We start from the raw sequence: 10816 nt of genomic DNA on the forward strand, positions 1-10816 counted from the left end.
AATCTCTATCCATTTTAATACAAAAAGAAATGACCAAACTCCGAGAAGACAGATTTCCAGCTCAGAGGAGACTGTTTGGTCTAAAATCATATCTATGCACATTGTCTGATTAAGCTGAAATACTGATCATTGGGGAATAGAAATCTATAACATCTCCACAGGCAAACTTTCACTGAGATCAGTGGACACAAAAGTACTCAGTACTGGATGCTTTCTTTTCCTTGTCAATCTTCCCCTCTAAACAGTGATAGCTATAATAGAAATCCCAACAGTTTTGATGGTATACACAATGAGGTGCAATTCAGTTAACAGAATATTTCCCACCCAAAAATGAATGAAGATATGACTATTATGTGACTGTGTTTATGATTATTTCTCAAGCTTTATTTTTGATTATGCAATGTTGAAAATAGAAGTTTTACAATACTGCAGGTACTTAAAACCTGTTAAGGTTGAAATCTACAAGAAGCCTACAGACACCAGTAATCTGGGAGAAATAGAAAAAAAATGAGCTATGTGTTTGATGCTAGTTGAAGTAATATCTAAGATAAGGTAATATTACTAAGATAATATTGTAAATTAACACTGTGAAATTAACAAACAAATAAAAATTTGAGGAACTTGAAATTTCTAAATTCAGAGTTACTGGATTATCTTTACTCTCTGAATTCTTAAAGTACTTGCACATGGAAATGAAAGTCTACTTAGAAGTATTTTCAACAAATCATCCAGAGCAGAGGTGGTACCTGGTAACTGCAGTAATAAAATTAAATATAGTTAAGAGGCATAAGAGTAACCCTTGAAATTGCAGGACTGATATTTGATCATAGAAATGCCAGGTTTTCAGGCTTTTTTAGAGAAATACATTATACTTTTCCCTATAGAAAATTTTACTATAAATTGTTACCAAGAAAGACAGAGCTGCAAAAATGGATTCCTTTAAGACACCTAATAAAACAGGAATTGCTTCCAGTCTTCAGCCAAGTTGCCTAATCCATAGTCACAAAGGCCCAAAATGACTGCAGAAGCACTCTGCAACCAGTGATGAATATTCAGGATACTCTACAGCTAACTGAAACTTTTGAAATATTTATATCCAGAGACACTTAGTAGTCTTACTTCCTTCTTAGTGGTCAGGGTCTTATTTTGCATTTTTTAAAATTGTGTGAAGTGCTTAGATGTCCAAATATTTACTTAGAAATCTATTTGGAAATCTCAAGCTTCAGTTTTAGGGATCAATTCACTTATCTACATGTAATTGTCTACTGCCATTTGAATTGTCTCAGGACAGACTGCTTGACCTCCAGCAAACATCCATGTTTCTCCTGTGTAGTCTTTGTCATATCTGCCTGCCTGCAGGGAATGCCACCATACCCTAGATGTCACAAATGATGCTTGATCACTGTCTATGGGCAGCTGAATGAAGTCCTATCTCTGAAAATAAAGACAACATCCTTGCAGACACCTATGTGTAATGCTTAATTGACATTTATACTCATGCAAATGTATTTGGATCACACGTTTACAATTTTTTGGTGCTCTTCTGCAATCCTTATTCTCTGCTGAAGAAAAAGTATGTTTGTGGCTGGAGACTCAAGTTGTAGGCTCAACTGACCACCCTGAGCATAACAGCGACTTAGACATTATAGATACACACAGATTAACGCTCACATGTAGATGTCTTAATCTCGAATTGGATCCTACCTGTAGATATCTGATAACCATATAGAAAGGTAAACGTCTTAGGACTGAATCCACAGAAATAGTTGCAAAAAAGTGTATTTGCTTTAACATCTCTCATAGAGGAGTATGGATTTTCCTGACTACTTTAGTAAGAACACAAGTATGTCTGTCAGGCAGTTGTATGTCAAAATGTTCTATGGCTTCAGTGACATATTTAGTGGTAGTATGGCACTTCCTTATTCATCAGCATCCATGCCAATGAAACGTATCAGTAAATGCACATTTAAGTAGCTCTGAATTCATGGAGCGCTTAGGACAGTAAAAGCTTCCAAATGAATAGTTGCTTCACACAGACAGCTTTTGCATCCTAATTTGCTCAGTGGTTGGACTTTAAAATAGCCTGTGTTTCTATTAGTTAATCTCCAGGCATTGTAGAAAAGGCAACAGACCACAAAAGGAATATATGGAATGAATGCAGCATGGTAATAACAGGAAAGAACAATCAGAACTCTTTCCTCCTGGGAACCATTATAAATGGAGGAAGGAAACAAGTTTCTTGCCTGTAGATAGTTGCAAACACAACACATTTTTTGTTAAACAATGTTTTTGCCATTTCAAATTTAAAATTTCAGAAATTGTCCATGACTTCCCTACAGAATTCAATCTTTATAGTATATTCTGATGAAGAAAATCAACATACAGTGCCTGGGCATATCGTTTTCTTACTTTCTGGGTATACATGTTAATGTTAGTGTGGGCAAGACCTTTCTTCAATACAACCAAAATATTTGAAAATGAGGTAGTACTTTTTAAAATTCCATGTTTAAAACATAATGCAATATTCTTCTCTGCAATGTACTGCATATTTGATCCCTACTATATTGTATGTGTAAAAATCATTCTGGACATGAGTGTCCCATTAATAGTTTTGTATGTGGAATAGGCTGTATACTAGATCAAAATCTGACTACAGTTTTCCATATGGCTTGTATGTTAGCATACAGAGCTTATACAGTACTTTTTTTTTCTTCCTTTTTTTTTCCCCCCCAAGAAGGGAGAATTAGAAGCTTGTGAATCTATTCAGTATTAAAGAATTATACAAGATAAAATATTAAAATACAGGACAGCAGTTGTCAGACTAATTCCCACTTTGATGCATGATAAAAACACAGAGAAACTATAATAAATGGTTTGCATATTTCTTGTTTGTCTGGATTACCAATTATAAGTTAGCACTTTCACTTCCACCTCACAGATGATGAGAAGTAAGGCAGCAACCTTGCTTACATGATTTATAAATCTATAGAGACAAATCTGCATGTCATTTATGGCACTCTTGGCAGTATATGCTGTAATTAAAGAATAAAAATATCTATTGCCAGAAAGAAAATATCTTCCTTTGTATTCAACTGGTTAAAGGGCTAAGTAGTATGCAAATTTGGTAATAATATTAAAATCATCTATGTTTGCTGACCATATGAAATTTGTGTGATTTTGAAAGATTTTATTTTTTTCCTGTTTGTTCATGTCAGATTAAAAAAACCCAGATGCTCCTTCATTTTATTTCTACACTTCTGAGCTCTTGTTTTATTAATATCTTTATTTGTGTGGATTTTCTTAGGTTATATTCAGTTGGAGGTCGGGATGGAAGTTCATGTTTAAGTTCAATGGAATATTATGATCCTCACACAAATAAATGGAATATGTGTGCTCCTATGTGTAAGAGAAGAGGAGGTGTAGGAGTGACTACATGTGATGGCTTTCTTTATGCAGTTGGAGGTCATGATGCTCCTGCTTCTAATCATTGTTCCCGACTGCTGGACTATGTAGAAAGGTATCCAATTATACATGCATTTTTTGTGTACAAAATAATGTCCACTAACATAATTTTCTCAGCTCAGTGATGGTAAAATTAAACAGGTGTTTTTGCTCCAAGAAATGCCAAATTAATATTTACTTGAAAAATGTCAGAGAGGTTTGTAGAAACCAATTTCTTTGAAGGTTATTTTCTTTCCTTTTTTTTCCGCAGTACTATTATATATTATTGTGGACACAAAAATCCACTCTTCACATCTCATTTAAGAAACCTTTGGTTTTAAGGCACAATATTACACATTGCAGAGTCATATACTAAACTTCGCAGAAGTTTATTTCGCAAATTAAAATAATTTTCTAACATTATAAAAAAAATGCATAAATTGTGTTTAGAAGTATTTTGTACCTCTAAAAACATAGCTGAACAAAGAAGAAATATAGAACTGTTTAAGTGATGGATATTTACATGACACTGCTTCCTTTAGCAACACTGCTATTTCCTGTTGTGCTGATATAAGACTTATACACTGTATTTACAGTACCCTGAATTTTGCAAGTGGATATTCCCCAAATTCAAGAATATCTAGTAGGGCAGTAGGGCACAGTGATTACAGCATTCAGATTGAAGATACTCTTCAAATGTTTCATGAAAGTTTGACTTTTTTCTTTTTCTGTATGCTTTAAAATAGAACAAGGAAAATACACTCTCCAAATATGTACAGATTGCAAAGGTTAAAGTAAATATGTTTGAGTAGTTGATTTATCATATCATACGAGTAAAGACAGGTGCTGGGAGTGAGTCATCTATTTATTTTTTAAAGGGGTTAAACTTTTAATTAAATGTCAGTTATTGCTTCTGCTGAATCTGGCTTGGCATTTACTGATTACCCAATATGTAATCCAAAAGTTATAAGTTAAATCTTACTCCTTATGTTATCCAAATGATTTTGCTCAGTCTTAAACTCATTCCAATCTCTACTGTATGTAAGCAAAGATCACAGACTGCCAAATACTTTGTCTCCAGCAGATGGAAAGTTCATCAGAGAAATCCCATGATGCTTGTAATTACAAGGCCTGTCCTCATGCGCTTTTATTTATAAGGAACAATAACTCAATTTTTTAATGAAATATATTTATATTAAGACTACTAGTGACAATAGTAGTAAGTACGATATTCTTTCAGCTATTTCTGCTTATTGGTACTTGTAAGGGAGCTTTTCTTTCATTTTTCAATCTTTGAGAAGAAAACCTTTCTGGTGTTGAAGACAAACCACATCCCATCACATTTGTCTTTCTCAGGAGGGATTGTAACAATGAACTAAACCACAGATCCCTAAGCTATTTTATGTGCTGATATCTGAATGACATTATACAGAATACCTCGTCTAAGTATTTTTGCACTGGTAGCAAAAAATGTAGATAATGTGCTTCATGGGCAGTTAGCTTCCAGATTAAAAGTTGTGACTAACAAATCAAAACTTGTAAGTCTATTAGCCTGCATAGAGTGGATGTAAATTAACTGGTGGACTCCACTAAAACATGAAAAAACTCTCATGGCCCTCCCAGTCATCGATAAGTATATAAGGTGGCTGGGATGTGATTTAGTGTCTATTTTTACATTCAAAAATACTACATCATTTTAAAAAAATAAAAACATCTCAATAACTTGGGAAACCAAAGTAAATAATAATGAAGTCTATTACAGTAAGTTATTTTATATCTCTCTGAAAGTTTTAGTTTCTGTAAATATCTAAGGCATCTTTTTTAACTGTCACTTTTCTTCGGAAATGAGTGTCTGCTTCAGTCATCTTGTCATCCTGGATAAGATGTTTTTTATTCAAATACCAGTTTGCTCCTGGGAGACAGTCAAACCAGACATAATGTTTTAAAATTTATCTTTGAGATTATGTAAATCTAGTGAGAGCAGATACGTGTTTTTAAAATGTTACTGCTAAAAACCTGCTCAATAGTACTTAGGACTCACAGTTTGAACTCTTCTAAGGTTGATACAATTGTGAAGGATTTCCTATGAGTTCAAGCATTCTAAATTAAAATAATGTTTATGCTTTTCTGCTCTTCACAAGCTGGGAAAGTACAATGTTGTATTCCTTTTTAAATGTAAAATAACTAATTCCATTTTAAGAATTATAAAATTTTGGAGATACTTTGGCATATTTTATAAAGTAGCTTTCTTTTCTAGTTACTCTCAGCTTGACAGTTATTAAAAATATAAACCAGTGATCTATAGTTTTTCCCTTTCATCTCACCTTGATTTCAAATTGATTTCTTTCTACATTCAGGAACTTCTATCATAACCCTTCTCACCCTAGGACATACCTTGTTATTACAAAGATGAAAGTACAGTTGTTTTTGGCAGAAGAAAAGATATAAGAAATCTCAGACATTTTCCTGGCAATTACAAAAAACAAGTTCTTGTGCAGCTCTATTTTGTTGACAGAATTGACTTGTAAGAATTCTCTTTAACCTTGCACCCCTATTTTCTAAAGAAAAAAAAAGTCCAAAGATCATATTTAGTTTCCCTGCATTTGCACCTCCTCACCTTGGCCCTTGTAATTCAAGAGTAGTGATCAAAAAGTCTATAAAAAATTATTGCCTTTAAGCAGGTGAAGATACAATGGACCTTTGTGCATTTCACTGGTTGGGAAACTCTTTCAGTTAGAGGCATACGATACTGTTGAAAAAGTCACGCAATCCTGCAAAAAATCTATTAAAAACTAAAATTTTTTTTGGCTTGTTACGTGTGCATTCCACATATCCAAGCATTGTTTCAAAGTCTTTTCCTCTCAAGTTTTAGAAGACATTTATCCCAACCAATTTAATGACATTTTAGACATAAAAATTTGAACAACAAAAAAAAACACATTGTATTTTCTGAGAAGTGCCCATGAAGCCAGAAAAATTAGTAGCCAGTAGATGAGCAGAATTTTTTCACAAAATATATTTAGTTGTCAAGAACAATTTAATCAAGGTTAAAGACAATTCTTTTATTGTCCAATTTGAAGGTCATATTTATGAACCAAAACCCAGTTACAAGCAAAGTACTGTAACCCTGTTTTTGCAATATTTATATTAAAAAAGTTAAAATTTTTCCCTTGTTCAACTATAATGTGGGACTTCAAACTGTATTCGACTAGTTACTTGTTGAAAATATGTATGACTGAAATAGTTACAGGTGCTCCTATAGTCAGTCTTTGTAGTAAAAACCTAGAATCTTCCTTCCTGTAAAGCATATATATACAACTTTCTGTAGGATTATTAACTTCTAGTTAATAAAGTTTAGACTACAAGAAAATACATTGAAAGAACTTGACTCCCCCCAAAAAATGAACTTATAGCTAATACTGTCTCTTAAGGGTGTAGGAGAAAGTGGTTTTATGCCTAATTTTATATAACAATATAGTAGCTAGAGGACTTGTAAATAAATAACATCTTTAGTCATCATAGAGTTCCTTTATAATTATTTTAGAGAAATTATCATGCCTAAAGTGTGATCTACCTTACATTTAAGCAAATCACTAAAGTCAGTCAAAGGATTTTTATCCTTAAATTCTTTATTTTCTCCACTGATTCTCAAGTGATTCTACTACACAGTAGGCATGCTTAAGAACAGATTAAGTTAATTCTATCATCCTGTGATACAGTATTCTATTATAGTAATATTTGTCCACTAAATATGAGGTATCTAATTTAATTGAATACTCCAGACATCCTTAATAACAAACTGAGAGGTACTACCAAAAGGTGATTCATTTCTGTTTTACAGATGTCTAAAAAAGATACAATGGAATAGCTTCTGAAATTAACTATTTTTTTTACTTTGTTAACGAAAGTCTAAATGAATGGTTTAAGCTAAGTGTTGAATTTTTAAGTTACCCTCATTATACAAAAGGAATTTTGCCCTCTTTTAAAAAATCTGTGGTAATTATGTCTTAAAAACAGTACTACTCTCTTCACTTGAGCAAATATCAGGATGTAAATATAACTCTAATGCAGTTAAGCATATCCCCTGAATTTTTACGAAGGTTTTTTGGCTGTGAACATTGCATAGTATAATTTTAGAAATTAAAACATAGCATAATATAATTTTAGAAATAATATTTTAGTATGATACAACAAATATCCTCTTTAAAATACTTACATAAAAATATACATATAGCCAGCTATCACTTTTATATCCTTCTCAAATCTCTTTTTATGACACCTTATCCCACAAATACCTTAGTTTATTCCAAAAGATTAGCTGAGCAACCGTTCCTAATCAACATTTAGATGTTTGAATTGGGAACACAATAAATATGTATGTTTTCTTTTTGCTGTTAGGAAGAGTATTTTTGGATAGGATGCTAAAGGATTTTTTTTTTCCCAGAAAAAAAGTACTGTATCCAAGTGAAGAACATCATGAATTGACACTTATCTTCTCCCTGGACTTTCAGTTTCATTTCTCTTTCTTCAGGTATGATCCAAAAACTGATACATGGACAATGGTGGCTCCACTGAGTATGCCTCGAGATGCTGTTGGTGTCTGTCTCCTTGGTGACAAATTATATGCAGTAGGTGGCTATGATGGCCAAACATACCTGAACACCATGGAAGCATATGACCCTCAAACTAATGAATGGACACAGGTAATCATAAAGTCTTGATTTTTTTTGTCTGTAACATATTTTGATAGCTGTACATAAAAACATTACTATTTGAAAAGAATCTGTGGTAGCCATAGCTCTAAAATTAATCCTAGTATTTTATCAAGTGTTACGTCATGAGTTTTCTCTGAAGACAGAAAAGAAAGAATTATATCCTAAGAAACTGGAAAAAGACAAAATAAGCAGTCATTAGAAGTATTATCTTGTTACCTTTCAGACAAAATTATTGTTCTGATAAATTTCTACAGAAAATTTATTTTTTTCATCTTTCTTCATGCAGAAGAATTGTCATTAAAAGTATCAAAATGGATCTGGAATTTTAATTTGTAACCATCATGTCCTGAAGATCCTTCATATGAAAATTTGTTTATTTTATGCAGAGAGTGAAGTTTTCATTTCATTCTTCAATTCCATTTTCTTCTGTTTCATGGATATTTTGAAATGTTGAACTTTATTTGTGTTCCTAATGTTGAACCACATAAGAATTAATAGGTATAATACAAATAGTGGTATAATGTATGAAGCTGGGGACTAGTGATTTGGTTGTACAAGGAATGTATTTTATTATGTCACAGTAGTGCTTGGAAAGATTTGGATTCATACTAAAGACTTAAAATGAAACAAATGATTATTTCAACACTTCCTGTTGTTATGTTTTAAAACTCTCTGAAAAAGTAATTTGTTGCACCACTGTAGATATTTACATCTAAATTAGTCACCCTATGTTCCCTTTAAAGTTAGTGAAGAAAAGTACATATATTGAAAGCATGATCTTATTCTAAAATAAGCATTTATAATAGGCTAGATGTATTATAATCAAAAATTCTTATTCTACTAGATTATAGAAACCCCTTGCATATCAACAGTTGATGAAACCTTTAAAATAACCTATTTTATTTTCTGTTCTCACACTTTCAAATGAAAGACGTCAGGTTACAGTAAGTAACTTTAAAACTACAATACTAGGATATTGTGGGTTGTATTTATTTTTAGTTGTTTATACTCCCATTAGTTTTGACCATTTTAGAATAATGTTGACACAGCACTTTGACAACCTTTTGCAATGTCTTGTTCCTGTTCAGTTAATTTGTATCTTTTTTTCTGCAGATGGCTTCCCTAAATATTGGAAGAGCTGGTGCCTGTGTTGTAGTCATCAAACAACCATGACTTTGTCAGCACTGCTTAGGATTTTATTGACTGTGAAATGATTATTTTTCTATCAGACAATGGGAATGATAACTTCATGAGAACAAGGATTTAGACAGTGAATACTGTGTTGATCACAAACTTAAAGAAGTTTGGAAGTGAGAAAGATTAAGTACTTATGTCCTATAAAATCATAAAAACTGTTCACAGTCAATGAACAAGAAAAAAAATCAGGCTGTTGTAGGCGTAAATATGTGAATGTGGAGTAGTAAGTTCAGGTATTGCTCTCATGAATGTGTCCTGGAGAACTGGATAATTAAGGAATGGCTCTACACAAGGAGCAGGAGGGAATATGAGAACAGTTTTCATGGCCGCAAGAGTTTTAACTGCAGAAACATTAAAGTACTTTTAAACTGTGTTTTTTAAAAGAGAAAAGTAGATAGTAATATAAAATTTTTCTCTTCAGGTCTTGTCTGCAAATGGGTTATGGCCTTCTCATTTAAACAGGCAGTTTAGTTCTTACTGAAGGGAAGAAGTATAAAAGTCTGGATATTCAAGTTTCATTCACAATGACTGAGCTATGGCTCTACAGTAGGAAGAAAAACAAAACCAAAAGTAAACCTCCAAGATTACTCTTTTTTGTAACTTCAGCTTTTACCGCCTTGTCAGTGTTAATCCATCTTATAAGTGAGTCTATTGAAGGGGAAGCCTGTGCATTTAATCTAATTATACACCAAACAATCCTATGGCTGCACTGGGGCTTTATTGCAAATATAGGAGTCAAAAGAAGTTTCCTAATTCTTTCTTAATCTTATATTCAGTTTAAGCATGTGGGCTCTGATCTCATTGTTTAATGCATCTTCTGCATGTCGGAAGCTCATGAAAAGCTGTAAAATTGATACTGTTCCTTCACTGCATCATGTAACAGATGAACTGGAACAGCCTATAGATCCTCTTCTAACATTTCAAGAGCCATAAAAATACTACATTTTATTTCTTTCTGATGCTTGCAGATACACATCTTTGCCTGATTAGAACTGCCAATTTATGACTTTCCACTTATGACTGAGAATAGCTGCAAACACGGAATTCAGAATAAATGCAAGTGGAATAACGAAAATTAGACCATCGCAGCTAATAAAGTTCACACAGTAAATATACTAGCTTAATCTGTGCTTCCCTTTAGGTTTGATCTGGCAGTAATGATACTTTGAGCTTTTGCCGTGGCAGTAGATTTGACGTTGATGCTTTCTATCTGCTCAGCTGAAGCAGTTAGAATCCTAAAGCCACGAATTAAATATGAAATTCTGCTATTCAGGGAGGCGCAGGCTCTGGGAACAGGGCTACCTACCGTGTACACCTCTTCTTTAAAGCCTTGCTGATCCTTCAGGAAACATTTCATGGTCCAAAAACAGAAGTCTCACATTCCTCTGTAGCTAGCAATTTTGAGAAGGAATTCTGGTTGTAGTTAAAAGAGTTTTCCTAGTGGAAACCTTTGAAAACATTTG

At 33.0% G+C, this 10816-nt stretch overlaps 1 protein-coding gene across 1 annotated transcript in view; it reads left to right on the forward strand.

The window, feature by feature from the left end:
- LOC104619803 (kelch-like protein 1) overlaps nucleotides 1–9646 on the forward strand; it is a gene marked incomplete at its 5' end in the record, with an annotated part of 76232 nt that extends 66586 nt beyond the window's left edge. The window contains 3 exons of the mRNA XM_010285815.1: nucleotides 3305–3517; nucleotides 7973–8144; nucleotides 9270–9646. Coding sequence (XP_010284117.1) covers nucleotides 3305–3517; nucleotides 7973–8144; nucleotides 9270–9329 — 445 coding nt within the window. The remainder of the gene's footprint in view (nucleotides 1–3304; nucleotides 3518–7972; nucleotides 8145–9269) is intronic.
- Between the last annotated feature and the right edge of the window lie 1170 nt (nucleotides 9647–10816).

Source organism: Phaethon lepturus, unplaced genomic scaffold (genome assembly GCF_000687285.1).
Source record: "Phaethon lepturus isolate BGI_N335 unplaced genomic scaffold, ASM68728v1 scaffold4934, whole genome shotgun sequence".
In the NCBI taxonomy this organism is placed as follows: domain Eukaryota; kingdom Metazoa; phylum Chordata; class Aves; order Phaethontiformes; family Phaethontidae; genus Phaethon; species Phaethon lepturus.